The sequence below is a fragment of the Carlito syrichta genome, unplaced genomic scaffold (assembly GCF_000164805.1).
Source record: "Carlito syrichta isolate Samal-C Ts95f unplaced genomic scaffold, Tarsius_syrichta-2.0.1 Scaffold304428, whole genome shotgun sequence".
Taxonomy (NCBI): domain Eukaryota; kingdom Metazoa; phylum Chordata; class Mammalia; order Primates; family Tarsiidae; genus Carlito; species Carlito syrichta.
The window spans coordinates 116408-136930 of NW_007248524.1; the positions used below are offsets into that span (position 1 = coordinate 116408).

Consider the following 20523-nt stretch of genomic DNA (forward strand, 5'->3'; position numbering starts at 1 on the left):
ACTCACCTCAGCCTCCCAAAGGCGCGGGATTACAGGCTGAGCCACCGAGCCCGGCGTACAGCGCTTAATCAGAAAAGTTAAGATGGGCAAAGATGATAAAATCAGGCCAGCCACGGTGGCACATGCCTGAAATCCTAGCACTTTGGGAGGCCGAGGCGAGAGGACTGCCTGAGCCCAGGGCTCAAACCTAGTCTGGGTAACGTGGCGAGACCTTGTCTCTGCAATAAATCTAAAAATTAGCCGGGCAAGGTGACACGTGCCTGTGGTCCCAGCTTCTTGGAAGGCTGAGGTGAAAGGATCGCCTGACAGTGCCACTGCACTTTATCCTGAGCGACAGTGAGAATTCAACTCAAAAGACAAAATGGTTAAATGAATTACATCTTGTAAAGAAGCTATTTCTGTTTCTGATCAGTTACTGTATACATCTGTTGCTGACTGCAGAAGTCATCCTTGGCCAGTCATGAAATAACCATGTTATTCTGCCTAATGAACAAGGTAGCAGGTGTTATAGACACCCAGAGGAAATTTTACAGACAGTGGCTGCTTTGGAATATTTGGAAACGTTACTGTATTGTATTATAGTTGTGGTTGCATGTTTGTTTTCTGAGTCGGAATCTCACTCTGTCACCCAGGCAGTGGCAGGCTTACTCACCGCACCGCAACCTCAACCTGCTGGGTTCAGGTGATCCTTCCGCCTCAGCCTTCCAAATAACCAGAACCACAGGCACGCACCACCACACTCGGTTGATTTTTTTGATTTACTGTAGAGACGAGGTCTCGCCATGTTGCTCAAGCTGGTCTCGAACTCCTGGGCTCAGGGAGTCCTCTCACTGCTGGCTTCCAAAGTGCTAGGATTATAGGCATCAACCACAGCGCCTAGCTTATAGTAGTTGTTTTTAAGAGAATTATTTCTGGCTGGTCCTGGTGGCTTAGCCTGTAATCTCAGCACTTTGGGAGGCTGAGGAGAGTGGATTGATGGAGCCCGCAGTTTCGAGACCAGTCTGGGCAACTTAGCAAGACTTTGTCTCTACAATTAAAAAGCAAAAAATTAGCCGGACATGGTGGCGAGTACCTGTAGTTCCAGCTACTTGGAAGGCTGAGGCAGAGGATCGCCGGAGCCCAGCAGGTCGAGGCTGTAGTGTGGCTGTGACCGTGCCACTGTACTCTAGCCTGGGCACCATAGTGAGACTCCAACTCAAAAAAAAAAAGGAGAGAAGTATTTCTGCAGGTGTTTTTAAAATTTTTTTAGATTAGAAAATATAGTTTATTTAGAAAGTACATTAAGGAGAAAGAAGCAGGATATTCACCTCCCCACGGTAGGAAAGGGGCCAAAGCCAGGACGCATGGTGGCGACTATCATTCCAAGAGCACATGAGCCACCAAGCCCAGCCAGTAATAATTTAAATAGAAAACCAGCAGTCACCAAGATTCCCACTGATTCATTGTAGCAGGTTTGTGTTTTGTCTGAGTTGGAGTCTCACTCTGTCACCCAGGCTAGAGTGCAGTGGCACGTTCACAGCCACCTCAGACTCAACCTGCTGGGTTCAGGTAATCCTTCTACCTCAGCCTTCCAAGTTGCTGAGTCTAAGGTATGCACCACCACATCTGGCTTATTTTTTGATTTCCTGTAGAGACGAGGTCTCGCCAATTTGCCCAGGCTGGTCTTGAACCCCTGATGCATGCAATCCTCTCGCCCTGGCCTCCTAAAGTGCTGGGATGACAGGCTTGCGCCACCGCGCCCGGTCTAAAATAAAGTTTTGAGAGTTAAGAAAGTTAGGGAGATGAGATTCTTCTCACTGTTTTAAATTTTCCCCAAAGACAGCTCTCTTCATCCCTTCCCCTGCTTTCCCTTCCTGGCAGTCTGGGTGTTTCTTTGGGAAACCAATCTCCAACCAGAGAAGGCTTACTGGTCTCTCACATTTGGCCTCCAGAGCCTTCTTTCTGTTTCTGAGGCTGCAAAGGCTAAGTAGGAAAATCTACATCAAGATGACCATAGCGGAGGGAGAGAGGGGCAGGAGCTGGATCCACTCTGCTCTGAACTATTTGTGATACGCACACGTTAACCACGTCCATGGGAGGGTATTTGGAATCTGGCTAAACCTCCCTCTTTGGTGCTCCTCCAGGTCAAACAAATCCCTGTCTAAGCCAACGATGCACACTAGAAATGCCTGCTTAAAAACTCAGAGGCTTGGGCTCGACCCCCAAGATGTGGCGTAGCTGGTATGAGGGGAGGAGAGAGCATCTGTTCTACTGAAAGGCTCCCCAGGTAATGCTGCCTTGCAGCCAGGTCTGAGAACCTCTGTGCCCCGTGGCTTTCAGTGTGGTGGTCAACCAGCAGCACCAGCATCACCTGGGAATAGGTTAAAAATGTGGGCGGGGGCGGGGGACACTCCAGACAAACTGAGTATGAAACTCCTCACAATGGCACACACCCTCCCCGTGATTTTCAGGCACAATTAATTCTGACAGCCACTGAGAGCCCGGTTCACACCTTAGTCTACAAATCTTCCTGGGAAAGAGATTCTGAGAAAATCTACATTCAAGATCACAGTTTGCAGCTTGAAAAGACAACAACCTCCTCAAGCTTATAAGCCACGTGAGTTAATAATAATTCCTGCCTGCCTTTCACTGTACATATCCAGGGAAGGTGTTAATTATGCTTTCTGTCTGCCGTCAACGTTATGTTATAATTCTAAATCAGCAGTTCCGACAGCGTGTTTGCAAGCTGCTGAATGATTTTAAGAGTGGCAAAATGTTGCAGGGAACAAGCTGACACAAGCCGTGCTGTGCCCAGCGGGAAATGGAAAAGTAATTACACATTATTTGGCAATGTTATCCACCAAGCTGAAAATCCTCCCTGGGTTTGTGGTTTGAACAAACAAATAGGAAAAAATAGGGACAAGCTTCTTGACCTGTTTCTTCCAGGCCCTTGAAGCACCCTTGAGATCTAAATGTCCTAAGGAACGAGAGAGACCAGTGAGGGCTTGGCTACATCAAGTAAAATTTCCATGCCCAAACTTATGATTATTGTCATAAGCTATTCAGGCTGCTGAAACAAAACACCAAAAATTGGGTGGCTTGTAAACAACAAACCCACTTCCCCTGCGCTGGAGCCAAGATGTCCAAGACCACGGTGCAGCAGGGTTAGTATCTGGTGAGGGCCCACTGGCTCATAAATGATTGTCTTCTCACTGTGTCCTCACATGGAAGGGGAGGGGAGCTCCCTGGGGTCTCTCTGTCTCTTTTTATTTTTTCATTATTGAGTCAGAGTCTCTGTGCCCAGGCTGGAGTACAGGGGCACGCTCATGGCCACCACAGCCTGCTGGGCTCCAGGGATCCTTCCGCCTCAGCCTTCCAAGTAGCTGGAACTACAGGCACGCACCACTACACCTGGCTAATTTTTTTTTTTTTTTTTTGAGTTGGGTCTCACTCCATCACCCAGGCTGGAGTGCAGTGGCACACTCCCGGCCACAGCAGCCTTGACCTGCTGGGCTCAGGTGATCCTTCCACCTCAGCCTTCCAAGTAGCTGGAACTATAGGCCCAGCTAAGTTTTTGATTTATTGTAGAGCTGAGGTCTCGCCAAGTTGCCCAGGTGGGTCTCGAACCCGTGGGCTCAGGCAATTGTCTCACCTCGGCCTCCCAAAGTGCTGGGATGATAGGCATGAGCCACCATGACCGGCCTTCTCTCTCTCTTTTTAAAAGTTATTTTATTTATTTACTTAGAGTTGAGGTTTATTTGTTTGTTTGTTTGTCCATGTGTTTATTTATTTATTTAGAGTTGAGGTCTCACTCTGTCACCCAGACTGGAGTGCAATGGCCCAATCACGGCTACTGTAGCCTCAGCCTGCTGGACTTAGGTGATCCTTCCACCTCAGCATCCTGAGTAGCTAGGACTACAGGCACACACCGCCACGCCCAGATGATTTTTTGATTTACTGTAGAGACGAGGTCTTGCCATGTTGCCCAGGCTGGTCTTAAACTCCTGGGCTCAGGCGATCCTCTCACCTTGGCCTCCCAAAGTCCAGGGATTGCAGGCAGAAGCCACCACATCCAGCACATTTTCCGAATTTTAACCTTTCCCTTTAGTTGTTGAATTCCCTCTTAGGGGGGAAGAAACCACCGAAGGGAAAGACCCTGTTGCAACACAGGCAAGCAGGGAACAAAGGAAGAATAAAAGCCTTCTGTGAGCATAAAGCAGAAATGCCCTGGATCATGCTCACGATGGGAGCTAAAAGGAAAAGGGAAAAAAAAGGAAAGAAATGCACTGGATCAGAAAACAGGGTGGAAAGAACCGAGAGGACTGATGCGGCTGAACCGTCTCAGGGTCGCATGCAGAAGGTTTCAGACCTGAAGATTACATTTTAGTCCCCTTCTCGATCATTTTAGAACCACAGTTGTATCTGAGCCCACCCAATGTTAAATATTGTTCCACTCTACAGAGCTTGAAACGTGAGCCTTCGAGAGCATTCTTCACTTTATTTTTCAGGACAGTGTTGCTGCAAGGGAAGACTGAGGTGATAGGTTTGGCCTCCAGCCCCAGGCAAGCTTCAAAGCCAACTTAATCATGCCATCAGCATGCCATCAGAGGACGGCAAAATCCTCTGGGATCAGAAGATCCCAGTGCAAATGAGTCCGTAAACAACTTTCTGTACATTCAATCGTTCCACAATATGCACGGTGATTCCCACAACAGAAAATAACTTTTTCTGAGATTGAATAAATAACATGTGATCATGGCTTTAAAAATTTTAAATAATTCTTAAAAAAATAAAGGCTGGGTGCCATGGCTCACACCTATAATCCCAGCACCTTAGGAGGCTGAGGTGAGAGGATTGCCTGAACCCACGGGTTCAAGACCAGCCCAGGCAACTTGGAGAGATTTTTTTTTGTCTCTACAAAAAATTAGCCAGGTGTGGTGGCGCGTGCCTGTCATTCCAGCTACTTGGAAGGCTGAGGCGGAAAGATTGCCTGAGCCTAGCAGGTCGAGGCTGCAGGGGCCATGAGCGTGCCCGTGCACTCCAGCCTGGACGACAGATTGAGACTCCAGCTCAAAAAAAAAAAAATTTAAAAAAGACAAAAAGTAGAACCAGCTGTATCCTACTACCTTGAAATACCATTTGCATTCCATCCTCTCACACACCTCTTTCCATCTATGCCTGTGCAACAGACTTAACACATGTCCCCAATTTACGCAGTTGATATCTGTGTCCTTTTCTTGTGTGTATATTCTTAATTTTATTTTCTCACGGCTTCCCTCCTCTCCCATTCCCCTTTCTGTGTTGCATTTGAATCCTTATTCTCTCCTTCCTTCTGCTTGCTTTGAGTTTAGTTTGCCTTTTTTTTCCTCCAGTGTTTTAAGGTAGAAGACGAGGTTGTTAGTTTGAGGACTTTCTTCTTTTCCCACGTAGATGCTGACAGCTATTAACTTCCCGTTAAGCACTGTTTAGCTATAGCTGGAAGATGTGGTAATGTTGTTTCTTTGTTTTGATTCATCTCAAAGTATTTAAATCTCCATTGGTCATTTATCAGCACGTTGTTTAATTTTCACACACTTATGAATTTTCCGCATCTTTCTGTTATTCTAACTTTACTCCATGCAAACAGAAAAACAGTTTTTATATCTATTTATTTATTTATGTATTTATTGATTGGTTTATTTTTAGTCAGAGTCTCACTCTGTCACCCAGGCTAGAGTGAAGTGGCATGCTCACGGACACCCCAGTATCGACCTACTGGCATCAGGTGATCCTTCTGTCTCAGCCTTCTAAGTAGCTGGAACCACAGGTGCATGCCACCAAGCCCAACTTATTTTCTGATTTAATGTAGTGACGAGGTCTTGGCAAGTTGCCCAGGCTGGTCTAGAACCTCTGAGCTCAGGCAGTCCTCTCACTTCTGCCTCCCGAAGTGCTGGGATTGCAGGTGTAAACCACTGCGCTCAGCACAGATTTTAACTTTAATCATTCCATTTGCCTACAATCATTTCGAGCTTGCGATTGTTTTCCTTGTTTCTTAAGATGCACATGAACAGACACTACCATTTTCTCATTCTAAAATGCTGAGTCTTCTGAATTTGTCTTCTGGGTTTCTGAACTTTTCCCTCGTGACTTTAATCTGTGTAATTTGGGGTTTTGTTTTGGAAAATTCCTATTAAGTAGCTTTCCAAGTCACTAATGGTTTCAAGAGCATCCCATCCTGTTTAAAATGAAAATCCGTGCCTTTCGTTCCGGAATGTCCTTTTGGCTTGATACTGGTCACTGGCCAGCACGGGGATTAGAGCCCGGCTGCTCTGCCCGGGTCGCCGGCAGCGCCGGAGCTCAGGCAGCCTGTCCCGAGGGCTCTGCCGGTGCCCCTCTCTCTGCTGCAGGGTCCAAGGAGGGGCTTGGCTACTGTCCCTGGCCTGCCCTCGTTCCACTCACCCTCAGGGCTCAGGTAGAGCCGTGGCAACACCTTCCGCCGCAGAAGCAGCCTGCCCGCCGTCTGCCGCCGCGAGGGCAGCCGCGGACCCACGGGGGCCTCTCCTCGCCCGCAAAGGCCAGGAGGCGGCCGCCTCACAACAGGAGGACCGGCCCGCTCGTCGTTTCCCCTGAGGCTCTCTGGGGGCCAGAGAGACCCTCTGCCCGAGGACACCCTTCAGACACCTGTGCTTCCTCCTGGGGTCTGGGGACCTCCCGAAGCCAAGTTCTCTACCGGCTGCGAAGAACCACTGCCCTCACCCCGGGCTCCCGGCCTTGTGGGCGCTCCGCCTCCCAACCCTGCCGGCCATCCAGGACCCCTCAGGCTGCCTTCTCGCCCCAAAAGCCCTGCAGCTGCTGATAGCGTCCCTTTGCCAAAGGCCCAGCCTACTGGAAGCAAGCTGCCGCGGCCAGAATCTTTCTCCTGCTCACAGCTCTTCATTGCGACAGGAAGCTCACTGCCAGCGTCTGTGGACAGTTCCCATACGAAATGACAGCGTCTTTTTTTTTTAGTTGGAGTCTCACTCCATCACCCAGGCTGGAGCGCAGGGGTGTGTTCATGGCCACCGCAGCCTCGATCTGCTGGGCTCCGGCGATCCTTCCGCCTCAGCCTTCCAAGTAGCTGGAACTACAGGCACACACCACCAAGCCCGGCTCACTTTCTGATGTATGGTAGCAGCAAGGTCTTGCCACATTGCCCAGGTTGGTCTCGAATCCCTGGACTCAGGCAATTCTCTCGCCTCGGCCTCCCAAAGTGCTGAGATTATAGGCGTGAGCCGCAGCACCCGGCAAAATGACAGCATCTTTTTTTTTTTTTTTTTTTTTTTTAAGCTGGAGCCTCACTCCATCTCCCAGGCTGGAGGGCAGGGGCACATTCACGGCCACCGCAGCCTCTACCTGCTAGGCTTGGGTGATCCTTCACCTCAGCTCTCCAAGAAGCTGGAACTATAGGCACGCACCACCCTGCCTGGCTCATTTTTGATTTATGGTAGAGACAAGGTCTCACCAAGTTGCCCAGGCTGGTCTCGAACCCCTGGACTCAGGCAACCCGCTTGCCTCGGTCTCCCAAAGTGCTGAGAGTATAGGTGTGAGCCACTGCGCCCAGCGAAATGACAGCATCCTCGCCCAAACCTCCGTGTCTCCCTACCCGAGGTCATTCTCTGCCAGGCATGTTCTTGGCCGCAGGAGACACAAGTCCCCAGCCTGAGGTGCTGGGAGGAGGCTGAGGCCGTGGGAGAGGCCCTGAACTCACGAAGGACAGACTCCGGCTTCTCACCCCTCACTGGGACAAGAGGGAGCCCCTGGTAAACACCCCAGCTGCCTCGCCTCCTGCGGGGACAAACTGAGACATGGGTGCCCAGCCTCCCACGGTGCCCCCAGGGGACCGAGCTCCAGACCCCACAGTGCTAGCAGGAACGACCAGCTTGGGAACTCAGCCTGTCCTGGCCCTTCCCTGCCCCGCCCCCTTCGCCACCTCTGCAGGCGCCTTCTGGGATCAGCAACCAGATAACCTCTTTGGGATGACATGATCGTTTTGGACGCAAGTCCCTGCCTGAGGGCTGCCTTTGGGCAACCCAAGACAAGAAACCCGCACACCAGGGGAGTCGTGGCAGCTCTGAGAGATCGTGGCCAGCATTCAAGGCCAGCTGGTATCTGGGTGACAACATGGCATTTCCAATGCAGAACTCTCCTCTCTAGAACCCAAGGGTCACGTCAGGCACAGACAGAAGAAAATCGATTGAAATAGCACCACGGTAGGCCATGAGAGTGGGAATAAAAAGTGGCTGCAAATGAAAGAGGACTAACACTGGGTAAAGATCAGAGACGATCCAGGTTGACAAAAGGGTAACATTTACCAGAGAAAGGCCAAGGAGACAGGTGTGAATCCTTTATGCTGATTGTGCGAATCAAAAACCTTAGAGAGGCTTTTGTGCTTCAAAGGACACTTATCAGAGTGAAAAGCAAACTATGGACTGGGAGGGAATGTCTGCAAATCCTATATCTGATCATATACAGGTAAGGAGTTCATAAATCACATAAAAGCTCCTATAACTCAACAATGAATCCGCCCCCATAAGCCAACTGAAAAAAGGGCAAAGGGCCATCCCCTTGCTAAGGGGTGATGTGGCCAAGCTGTGTTTTCTTAAGCTTTGGCCCCCTCCCCTCCCTTGGGGAGATGAATCCTCTCTTTCTCAATCTTTCCAGTTTTGCTTTCTAAATAAACCACACTAGCCGGGTGTGATGGCTCAAGCCTATAATCCCAGAAATGTGAGGTCAAGATGAGAGGACTGTTTGAGTCCAGGGGTTCGAGACCACCCCGGGCAACTTGGTGAGACCTCGTCTCTACAATAATAATTTAAAATGGGCAAAAGACTTGAATGGCCATTTCTCCAAAGAAGATATACAAACACACACTAAACATATGAAAAGATGTTCAACGTCACTAATCATCAGGGAAATACAAGTCAAAACCATGAGACACAACTTCTCCTTCATCAGAACGGCTGTTCTTTAAAGAAATAGAAAATAATAAGTGACGGGGAAGATGTGGAGAAATTAGAACCTTTGTACATTCCCGGTAGAAACGTTGAGTGGTGCCGTTCCTGTGGAACACAGTGGTGGTTCCTCAAAAATTAAACAGAATTTCCATGTATCCAACAATTCCACTTCTGAGTGCATACCCAAAAGAACTGAAAGCAGGCTAGGCTCGGTGGCTCAGCCTGTCATTCCAGCACTTTGGGAGGCTGAGGCAAGTGGATGGCCTGAGCCTGTGGGTTTGAGACCAGCCCGGGCAACTTAGTGAGACTTCGTCTCTACAATAAATCAAAAATTAGCCAGGTGTGGTGATGCGTACCTGTGGTTCCAGCTACTCGGAAGGCTGAGGTGGAAGGATCGCCTGAGCCCAGCAGGTCAAGGCTGCGGTGGCCATGAGCGTGCCACTGCACTCCGGCCTGGGCAACAGTGTGAGACTGATTCAAAAAAAAAAAAGTAAAGAAAATACCAGGAAATGATATCTATGACTGTACCTTCAATTTTATGAGCATAACTTCAGGGGCTGACAAGCCATGTGATTCCTGAATTCTTTCCCCGTGCAGAGTAATCAAGAAGTCAGTTTCTTGTTACAGGAAATAAGAAGCTCATACAGGTCCCTTAGACTGGACACCAGCCAGCAGTAAATCACGAGAAATTAACCAGTATCTATGTAGCCTGTGGCAGACACAGAATAATTGTAACACCAGGCATTTGCCATCTCCTTGTGCAGCAAAGATTAGCATAAATCAACAAAATACAGTTGTAACAAGCTCTGTGAAAAGTCACGTTTGGAGTCCGTGGTGCATCCTTCCTCTTCCCCCCAAATTAAGACATCAACTTGCTCTCCTCACTAGAAGCACGGCTGCGTACTTTCTGGACAAAGAGGGCCTCTCCCCACCTATTACAGTAGCTTCTGCCTATGTTTCCATGTAACCTATGTTTCCAAGCATCTTTCATTCCTCTGGCTAAGCCTGAACGTTGTGCACACACCCTGCCATGGTCAAATCAGCTCTTGAAATGGACATCTGGGCATTTTGGGAGCTAGAGAAAACATCACTGCCAGGAATTACATCCTGGCAAAGTTTCTTACCCTCTGCAAGACTGGGTGGGGCGATGATTCTCACTGTCCCGTCACATAAATGAGGAAATTAGGACACAGAAAGAGCATCAGGTGTACAGAGAAGGATAAACAGAGAAACTCCAAAGAAAGCAGTTCTCAACCTTGACTGCAAGCTGGAATCGCCTGGGGAACATTAACGACACACTGGTGCCTGGGTCCCACCTGTTCCCCATTGAGACTATTATTCAATCTGGAATTGTGATCTGGATATGAATTTTAGGAAGTCACCGTGTGAGTCCAATTTCTGCCCAAGATCAAAAACCACTGTTTACAGGAAAACAAACGTCCTCATTCTTAGGTCAGTCTCTGGGACCTTTGCTGGGATCACAATTTACAGCAAGAGCTAATAAGTAGAGTTAAGACAAGTCTTTAGAAATTACTCTCCGATACGGCACTGAAGATGTGATCATATCCTATCACTAGAGGGCGAAGTTTCATCATTTACATCTAATAAATCTATTTACTGCCTTAGGTTAAGAATTCATCTTTTGCCAGGCTTGGTGGCTCAGCCTGTAATCCCAGCGCTTTGGGAGGCTGAGGTGAGTGGATTGCCTGAGCCCGCAGGTTCGAGACCCGCCTGGGCAACTTGACGAGACCTCATCTCTACAATAAATCAAAAAATTAGCCAGGCGTGGTAGCGCACACCTGTAGTTCCAGCTACTTGGAAGGCTGAGGTGGAAGGATCGCCGGAGCTCAGCAGGTCGAGGCTGTGGTAGCTGGGAGCGGCCATTGCACTCCAGTCTGGGCGACAGAGTGAGACTCCAACTCAAAAAAAAAGAATTCATCTTTCAGGTTCCTCCCTTACCTTTAAAAAAACAAAAGGCTGAATAATGGCCAGGGGCAGTATCTCACACATGCAATCCCAGTTCTTTGGGAGGCTGAGGAGAGAGGACTGCTTGAGCACAATTCAAGAGCTGCCTAGGCAACCTGGGGAGATCTTGTCTTAACAATGAAATCAATGAAAATCAAAAAATTAGCCGGGTGTGGTAGCATATGCCTGTAATCCCAGCTACTCGGGAGGCTGAGGCGGAAGGATCACCTGAGCCAAGGAGGTCAGACTGTGGTGAGCCAAGATCATGTCACTCCAGTCTGGGTGACAGAAAAGACCCTGACTCAAAAAAAGAAAAAAAAAGGCTAAATAATGAGGTTTTCATGATGATATACTAAAAGTTGACATTCTTGATTTCAGTTACTTCCTATTATTGAAATGAGAGTTTGAGACTCTATGACACAATCACTAAGAGCACTGTGTCCTTTTATATTTGCCATATGCCCTCTTCCTAAAGGTTTATATTTATGGGGCATCTTGTTTCTACAAAGTGCACACCTTTGCTGTGTAACCTACGTTTCCAAGCAGGAGCTAGGGCTCGGCTATATTTGATTAAGATCTGATTTCTTTCTCTCTCGGAAAATGAGACAATAAACATCTCCGTTTTGAAATCACGTTTTTCTCCATCTTGGAATGGAAGTCCTGCATTACCAATCAGCTCCTAGATGAGGCGACGCTGAGGTTGCCGGTACAGAGCCCTGCATTCCGTGGTAGGAAACGGGCAGATTCCAGGACGCATCTCCTGAAGACATCCGAGGATGTCAACCCACACACTGACAGCCCCTCTGCCTGTCTATCTGTCACCTATCCCCACGAAGGCAGAGACGTCACAGATCCAGTGGGTTACACACGGACGATGCATTAGAATCCCTTGGCTGTTTCTTTTTTTTTTTTTGCGTCGGAGTCTCACTCTGTCACCCAGACTGGGGTGCCGTGGCCACTCCCGGCCACCGCAGCCCCGACCTGCTGGGCTCTGGTGATCCTTCCACCTCAGCCTTCCAAGTAGCCGGAACTACAGGTGTGCGCTACCACGCCTGGCTAATTTTTTGATTTATTGTAGAGATGAGGTCTTGCCAAGTTGCCCAGGCGGGTCTCGAACCTGTGGCTCAGGCAATTCATTGTTTCTTAAAAATAAAGACTCTTGACCTCAGTCCCTGGAGGTTATGATCAGTAGGTCTGGAAGGGGGCCCAGGAATCTGTATTTTTAACCAGTTCCTGGAAGGTTTTGCTGGAGCCTTCTGCTTTTGAAAACCACTGATCTTCAAAGTTTTTACCTTGCAGACAAAGAAAGAGGCTGAGGCTAGAAGAGAGGAAGGAACCTTTCAAAGTCAGTGACAGGCCAGCGCAGGATCTAGGTTCTCCCGGACCCACTGGACTAACACTGCCGCATGATCTTGTTTTTTTTTGAGTCGGAGTCTCACTCTGTCGCCCAGGTTGGAGTGCAGGGACACAGGCACAGCCACCACAGCCTCGACTTGCTGGGCCCCAGTGATCCTTCCACCTCAGCCTTCCAAGGAGCCTGAACTGCAGGTGCGTGCTACTGCGCCAGCTAATTTTTTTATTTATTGTAGAGACAAGGTCTCACCAGGTTGCCCAGGCTGGTCTCGAACCCGTAGGCAATCCTCTTGCCTCCGCCTCCCAAGTGCTAGGATGACAGGTGTGCGCCACCACGCCGGCAACACTGCTGCTTGATAGGAGTCAACGTGGGTGTCTGATCTTTATTCTGACACCACGTCACTGTCAGGCACAGCAGCTAGTTCCCAAAGAAGCCCCTGCTGGAATGCGTCTCCCAGGGTGCACAACCCCAGCTGTGCCTGCTCCCGTTCTCCCTGGGCTGGCCCTGAGGCGTGCTTTCACAGAAGGCCCTGGAAGCGACGCTGTGTAGCTTACGAGGCAGGGCCACAAGGGGGCTGCAGCTTCTCCCTGCCTCATCTCCACTTTGAACAGAGACGGCATGCTGGAAGGAAGCGCCAGGACCCATGGGCAGAGGCGGATGCGGGGACAAGCCAAGGCCCTTGTCAACACCCTCTGAAGCGCTCCCAGCCACCAGCTCCTCGCCGACTTGCCAGCTGAGTGAGGGCGCGAGAGGGATGGCCGTGGACCTAGCCCTGCCACCCCAGGGGAGTGGAGCAGCAGGCTCACAGAACGACCCATGATGACCAACCCTTGATCTGAGATTCTAAGTTCTGGGGTGGGTTTTGCATAACAGCAGACGGCTAAAACAACAGGAGGAGAAATCCCCTTACCTGTTAGGCTGGAAGGAGATCCGGTCATAACCTGTGAGTTCACACAAGTCCTTCTCAAGCTCCCGGAAAAGCTGTTGGTACCCTTGAGCTTGGTCCAGAGGCACAAAGGGGTGGATGTTTGCAAATTCCTTCCAGGTGATAGGCTGAAAAGCAGGAGGGGGGGGGGTGGGTTAAAAAGAATGCACACGTACCTACTGTAATAGCAACAACAAGAACTCTAACAATGACAAGGATATGATCAAAGCAAAAGCTAACAAGAGTCCTGCTGTGTGCCAGGTACTATTCAAAGCACTTGGAATATAGTAAGTAATTCACTGACATCTCACCACAAGCTCATAAGGTAAGCACTAGTACTATCTTTATTTTACAAATGGGACGTAGAGGCCCAAAAAAGGAAATTAACAAAAACAACATCTTTTTTTCTTTTCTTTTTTTCCAAGTGAGAAAGCAGGATTTACTGAGAGGACAGAAAAGCTCCCACAGTGGGAGGGGACCCAAGGGGGTTGCCCATAATCTTTTTCTAACTTTTGAGAAAAAAAACAAGGCCTCAAAATAGATTCATTTCCACAAAATGCAATGAGTTGCTTCAGGTATGATTTACTCCAATTCCTCCACATCACATATATTATTCTCCTTCTTCACTGATCAGAACAAGAAATACATGTAAAAACGAATGGGGAAAACCCTTCTTATAACAATGTTAAATTATTTATTTTGCCTTATATGCTTTGTCACATTTTTAAAGGCTTTGCTGAAAGGACTCCTGGACCAGGAGAGATACTTGCCAACCAAACAGCAAGGGACGCAAATCTTCTATTGACTCAAGGAATAAATTTAAACTTCAAATTTCTACCCTTCTGAAACAATAAATTTCTAGAAAGAAGGCTTAAGGGTCTTATTTCTACCTGAGGTCAATGACTATAAGCCAATAAAATAAAAGCTTTTGACAGGACAGAATTAAAAGGGGTGGCAGGAGAATAGAAAGGCATAAATATTAACATTTGAGAAATAATTTTGAAAAATATTTTAGGCTGGGTGCAGTGGCTCACGGCTGTCATTCCAGCACTTTGGGTGGTAGAGGCAAGAGGTTTGCCTGAGCCCAGGGGTTTGAGACCAGCTTGGGCAACTTGGTATGACTTTGTCTCTACAATAAATCAAAAAATTAGGCCAGGCATGGTGGCTCACGCCTATAATTCCAACACTTTGAGAGGCTGAGGTAAGAGAATTGCCTGAGTCCAAGGGTTTGAGACCAGCCTAGGCAACTTGGCAAGACCTCGTTTCTACAATAAATCAAAAAAATTAGGCTGGGTGCAGTGGCTCAGCCTGTAATTCCAGCACTTTGGGAGGCCAAGGCGAGAGGATTGCCTGAGCCCCGGGGTCAAGACCAGCCTGGGCAACTTGGTGAAACCTCGACTCTACAATAAATCACAAAAAAATGAGCCGGGCATGGTGGCACACGTCTGTAGTTCCAGCTTCTTGGAAGGCTGAGGTGGAAGGATGGCCTGAGCCCAGCAGGTTGAGGCTGCAGTGACCGGGAGCATGTCACTGCCCTCCAGCCTCAGTGACAGAGTGAGACTCCAACTCAAAAAAAAAAAAAATCAGCTGAGTACAGTGGCTCATGCCTATAATCCCAGCACTTTGGGAGGCCGAGATAAGAGGACTGCTTTAGCCCAGGAGTTTGAGACCAGCCTGGGCAACTTGGCGAGACCTCATCTCTACCATAAATCAAAAAATTAGCCAGGCAAGGTGGCACGTGCCTGTGGTTCCAGCTACTTGGAAGGCTGAGGTGGAAGGATCGCCTGAGCCCAGCAGGTCGAGGCTGGGATGGCCGTCAGTGTGTCACTGTACTCCAGCCTGGGCGACAGAGTGAGACTCTGACTCAAACAAAAGAGGAGGAAAGTTTCAATAATTCTACACATAAACTTAAATACTTAAGTTGTGAGAAAGAGCGGGCTTCTTCAAGATTGTTGAACAGCAAGGCCAAGGGTCTCGAGAGCGGTTAGGAGCTCACACTCCTAACAGCCTTCCCTAGCTACAGGCTTAGGAGGAAGCCGGCACCCAGTGGCTAGAGTACCCTCCCAGCAGAAGTGGCCAACTTACCGCGAGTTCGGACGAAGCATTCAGCTTCATGGTGCAGGATCCCTTGAAAAGCACATCCAAAACGTGTCGCATCAGTGACTTCCCACGGTTCGTCTGCCAACCCTCGTATCTCCCTGCACGGCCACCCCCGCCCCTCCTGCAGCCTATCAGACATGGCCCACTGGGTGGGATCGAGGTGGGCTTGGGAGACAGAGGACCAGCACTACCAGTGGAATCATGCTGTGAACCAGGGAGATGTCCTTGTTTTCCAGTTTCTTCATGTACCGGACGATGTTTGTTTCCGAGTGGTAGCTGTGAGCACAGAGCACAAAATTAGACCGAGGCGACGAGTTAAGAGTCCAAGCATGTCCTCCTGGGAGATAAGACACACGGAGGTCTGCCTTCAGGCTGGACACGGTGCCTTGCACCTGTCCGCCCAGCACTTTGGGAGGTGGAGGCGAGAGGACTGCCTGAGTCCAGGGGTTCGAGACTTGCCTGGGCTACTTGGCCAGACCTCGTCTCTACCATAAATCAAAAAATTAGGCCGGGCACGGTGGCTCACGCCTATCATCCCAGCACTATGGGAGGCCGAGGCAAGAGGACTGCCTGAGCCCAGGGCTCCAGATCACCCTGGGCAATTTGGTGAAACCTTGTCTCTACAATAAATCAAGAAATTAGCTGGGAGTGATGGCGTGCACCTGTTGTTCTAGTTACTTGGAAGGCTGAGGTGGGAGGATCGCCCGAGTCCAGTAGGTCGAGGCTGCAGTGGCCAGGAGTGTGCCCCCGCCCTCCAGCCTGGGCGACAGAGTGAGACTCTTACTCAGAAAAAATTAAATAAAAGATCTACCTTCAAAATGCAGATCAATTTGGCCATGGGAAACATGTCAACCACAAAGCAGAGAGAAGGGTATAGAAACCATGAACCTCAGAGGGTGCCCTGGACAGGAAGCTGCCTGTGGGCATGAGAGGAAGGTTGGGAAGAAGAGGTAGTGTTCCTGGTAACTTCAAGTTGGCAGCTACACATGCAAACTCCCCTCTGCCCACAGAGCCAAGGGAGCAGAGCCACCAGGACACAAGGCTGCTTTGCCCAAGTCAGGAACAGGAGGCTGACGTCATGAGTGTTAATGAGCCATGGATAGGCCACATTCACCCAGGCCCCCTCACAGCCGGAAGCAGAAGTCGCTCCCTACCAAGCTCCCGAGCTTACAGCCGCAGCAGAAAACACAGACGTCACGCAAACCTGTTGAACACTTGATGTGTGAGGAATGGGCTGGTTCTCTGGAACGCAGACCCTGGAATGCCTCTCTGCTCCTCACCCATCCTTTCAGCAACCAGTTCCTGCATGGAGAGACCACAGAAACAGCAGGGTGGGAGCCACGCCTGGAACCACGTGTGGACAGCCAGGCTTCCCGGCGTCTGGGTCACAAAGCATTCAAGATGGATCAGAGATATACAAGTAAAAGCTGAGAGTACTAAACGCTTACAAGAAAATATAGGAGCATATCTGCATGACTTTGGATGCTGCAGTGGCTCCTTAAATACGACACTAAAAGCATGAGCAATAAATACAAGATTAATGAATAAATTGAATTTTTTTAAAGTTAAAAACATCTGTGGACATCAGCAAGAGAGTTAAGAGATGACCCACAGAATGGGAGGAAATACATGCAAGTCATATATCTGATGGGGGCTAGATACTAGGAATGGAGAATGAAATACATGGCATGTTCCTGATTCCTCACAAGGCTGATAATACGAGTGCTCCAGGAACACGTGGCAAAGACCAAATACCTGATGAAATGTAGTGCAGAGTTCTAGAGGGAAGAGGCATATTCAGCCCTGTTTATTAATTATAGTTGGAAAGAGAACGCTGGGATACTTCTTTGATGATTTGCCACGATTATCTTGTACAGTCCTTTGAAGACCTCTCTGAAAGAGGGCACGGGCAACCAAGACAGCCCCACTCAGTGCTCTGGAAGGTATTTCTACTTCTGTACTAAATGCTAACTTTTTCACTGCTTCATTCAACAAACATTTGCTGGGTGACTGCCAAGCATCAAACAGGGTGGAACGAACTGACGAGCATCTCGCCGCAGGACAGGGTAGCAGCCATCGCTTCCTTCATTCCCATCCCTTCTACCCACTAGCCCCTGCCACTTCATTGTTTTTAGACAGCATTCAGCTTCGCTGAGCTGCTGACAGCTCTGACGTAACCTCCCTCCCAGCCTTTGTGGCTGTGTTTCCCACTGCCTAGAACACCCCGACACCATCTTCCTGTTCCTCCATCATGCCATCTCGGCCAGGTAACTCCCGCTCATCTACCAGATTTCAGGCAGGCCGGGCTCCCCCCAGCCTGGGTGAGGATCTCACGCTCTCCACTCACAAGCACCTTCCCCCATCGCCCTCATAACACATCGTCTGGGAGATGATCGCATGCTCGCTTGTCTGGTTCTCTCTCAGACTCTACGCTCCATGGGGAGGAAGCACGTCAAACTCTCCACTGCATTCTCAGGGCCTTGTGCAGTACACGGCACACCACAGGTCCACAAGAAACATTAAATGAATAAGTGCCATTAGATTCCCAGAAGTGACACAACCAAGATGCCAAGATTGGGCATCTTGTATTAGGGGCGGTTTTATAAACCACGATGAACCGCCCTCCCAACTAGCCCGGCTCCTGGGTCCTGATTGGGGCGCAAGGGCAGTGACCTCCAGCTGTCAACATCACAGCAGCAAGGGACAAGTCAGTAGCATAATTTTAACAGTGAACTGCCCGAGTCACACCTGGGCTCTTTCTCCCTCCCACTCAGGCCCACATGCAGACACGCCATCTTTGCCACCGCCTCCAACAGTCACGGAGAGGAATGCGTGCTTTAGTTTACTTACCGCAGAAGACTCACAGCCAAAAATCCACAACAAGTCATCCAGATCTTTTTCATTGACTGTTTCATCAAGAGAAATGCCAAGCTACAGAAACAAAAACGAAACGCAAAGCCTCGGCTCTAGATTCCATGGTCGGTAGCGGAACCCCAAGGAGGGTGGAAAGGAAGAAGAAAGTAGGAAAAAGGCAGCTTTCCCAGCCATCCCAAAAGGTCAGGGTCACTCTGGTTTCTCTTCAGATTGCATAAACCTTTCGCCTTTTAGCCGAAGGTCAGGGTGCCGCCACATCTAAGTTTGCCCTTAGGGGAAGGTGACTCGTCCCAGACTTCAAAAGGTCTTGGGTTTGGCCGGGTCCCTCTGGACTCCAACAGTCAGGGGCTGTGGGAAATTCTATCGGGCCTAGAGCGGCTGACGGAATCATTCCTTCACCTACTTCACCGTATCATATATCAGAGCCTGTACTGTGGAATGTCAGTCACACCGTGAGAGGAACACTGTGAGCAAAACCTGTGCCTCCAGGTGCCACGGAGGAAAGCACAGCGTCTCAGGGAAAGCAAAGAAGGGATTATCCTTCCCTGAAAAGGTCTCCATATTTTATACTGGAAATGAAACTTGGCCAGGCGCGGAGGCTCACACCCATACTCGCAGCACTTTGGGAGACGAGAGGACTGCCTGAGCCCACGGGTTCAAGACCGGCCTGAGCAACATGGCAAGAACTCGTCTCTACAATACAAAAGTCAGCTGGGTATGGTGGCACATGCCTATGGTTCCAGCTACTTGGAAGGCTGAGGCGGAAAGATCGCCAGAGGCCAGCAGGTCGAGTCTGTGGTGGCTGTGAGCGTGCCACTGTACTCCAGTCTGGGCAACAGACTGAGACTCCGACTCAAAAAAAAGGAAAGAAATGAAACTTGTCTACACAGAAAAATACACTATGCCCCAAAGTTCCAAAATTAATTTTTTTTTTAAATAAAGAGAGGCCAGTCATGGTGATGCCCACCTGCAATCCCAGCACTTTGGGAGGTGGAGGCAAGGGGACTGCTGAAGCCTGGAAGTCTGAGACCAGCCTGGGCAACATAGCGAGACTTCACCTCTCCCAAAAAAGAAAACAGCTGGATGTGGTGGCAAATGCCCGTAGTCTTGGATGACTGGGAGACTGAGGAGGAGCACCACGAGATCATGACTGTGGTGAGCCATGACTGAGCCACTGCACTTCAGGCTGGGTCACAAAGCGAGAGGCCGACTGACAAAATGAAACAACCAATGAAGAGGAGAGCCTGGAGCGAGAAAAGTCATGAAAATGAGGGGAACTGGTGAAAGTATCGGAAATCGGGCTTACTGTGCCATCCTTGAAGAGCCGGAAATTGATTTGCCGTTGAGCGGCCCTGCCCAAGACCTCCTTCACCGAGCAGCCACACTGAACCTTCAAGGTATCGAAGAACGAGTCGTGCAGGAGTTGGTGCCCTGCGTGCTTCAGGCCTGCACGAGGTGGGAGAGCCGCCAATCTCTGACACAGAAACCTGGCCCTGGGCCACAGACACATCACACAGAAACAACATTCGACTTCAGCCTGTTCCGGGTCCTGGCCAGTGTTTTGGTGACCGCTTTAAAAATAACAACAGGAAGCCAGGCGCGGTGGCTCACGCCTATACTCACAGCACTTTGGGAGCCCGAGTGGGAGGACTGCCTCAGCCCGCGGGTTCGAGACTAGCCTGGGCAACTTGGCGAGACCTCATCTCTACCATAAAAAAAAATTAGCTGGGCATGGTGACTCATGCCTGTAGTTCCAGCTACTTGGAAGGCTAAGGCAGAAGGATCACCTGAGCCCGGCAGGTCGAGGGTGCGGTGACCGGGAGCATGCCACTGCCCTCCAGCCTGAGTGACAGAGTGAGACTCCAACTCAAAAATAAATAAATAAAGTAATAATACTAAGGCTAGGCTAGTGGCTCAGCCTGTAATCCCAGCATTTTGGGATGCCAAAGCGAGAAGATTACCTGAGCCCAGGGGTTCAAGACTAGCCCAGGTAACTTGGTGAGACCTTGTCTCTACAACAAATCACCAAAAAATTAGCCGGGCGTGGTGGCACATGCCTGTGGTTCCAGCTATGTGGAAGGCTGAGGCGAGAGGAACACCTGAGCCCAGAAGGTCGAGGTTGCGGTGGCCGTGAACATGCCACTGTACTCCAGCCTGGGTGACAGAGCGAGATCTCGACTCACAATAATAATAATAATAATAGTAATAATAATAATAATAAGCTGGCCCAGTGGCTCATGCCTATAATCTCAGCACTTTTGGAGGTGGAGGTGAGAGGACTGCCTGAGCCCAGGGGTTTGAGACCAGCCTGGACAACTTGGCAAGACTGTGTCTCCACAAAAAATCAAGAAAAA

General features: G+C 49.5%; 1 protein-coding gene across 1 annotated transcript in view; it reads right to left on the minus strand.

Annotated features, from left to right (window-relative positions):
* The window catches only part of GLDC (glycine decarboxylase), a 99958-nt gene that overhangs the window by 36773 nt on the left and 42662 nt on the right, over nt 1-20523 (minus strand). The window contains exons 9-14 of the mRNA XM_021713296.1: nt 19476-19615; nt 18146-18226; nt 16500-16597; nt 15487-15571; nt 15281-15322; nt 13181-13323 (exon numbers count right to left, since the gene is read on the minus strand). Of these exons, the coding sequence (XP_021568971.1) occupies nt 13181-13323; nt 15281-15322; nt 15487-15571; nt 16500-16597; nt 18146-18226; nt 19476-19615 (589 nt within the window). The remainder of the gene's footprint in view (nt 1-13180; nt 13324-15280; nt 15323-15486; nt 15572-16499; nt 16598-18145; nt 18227-19475; nt 19616-20523) is intronic.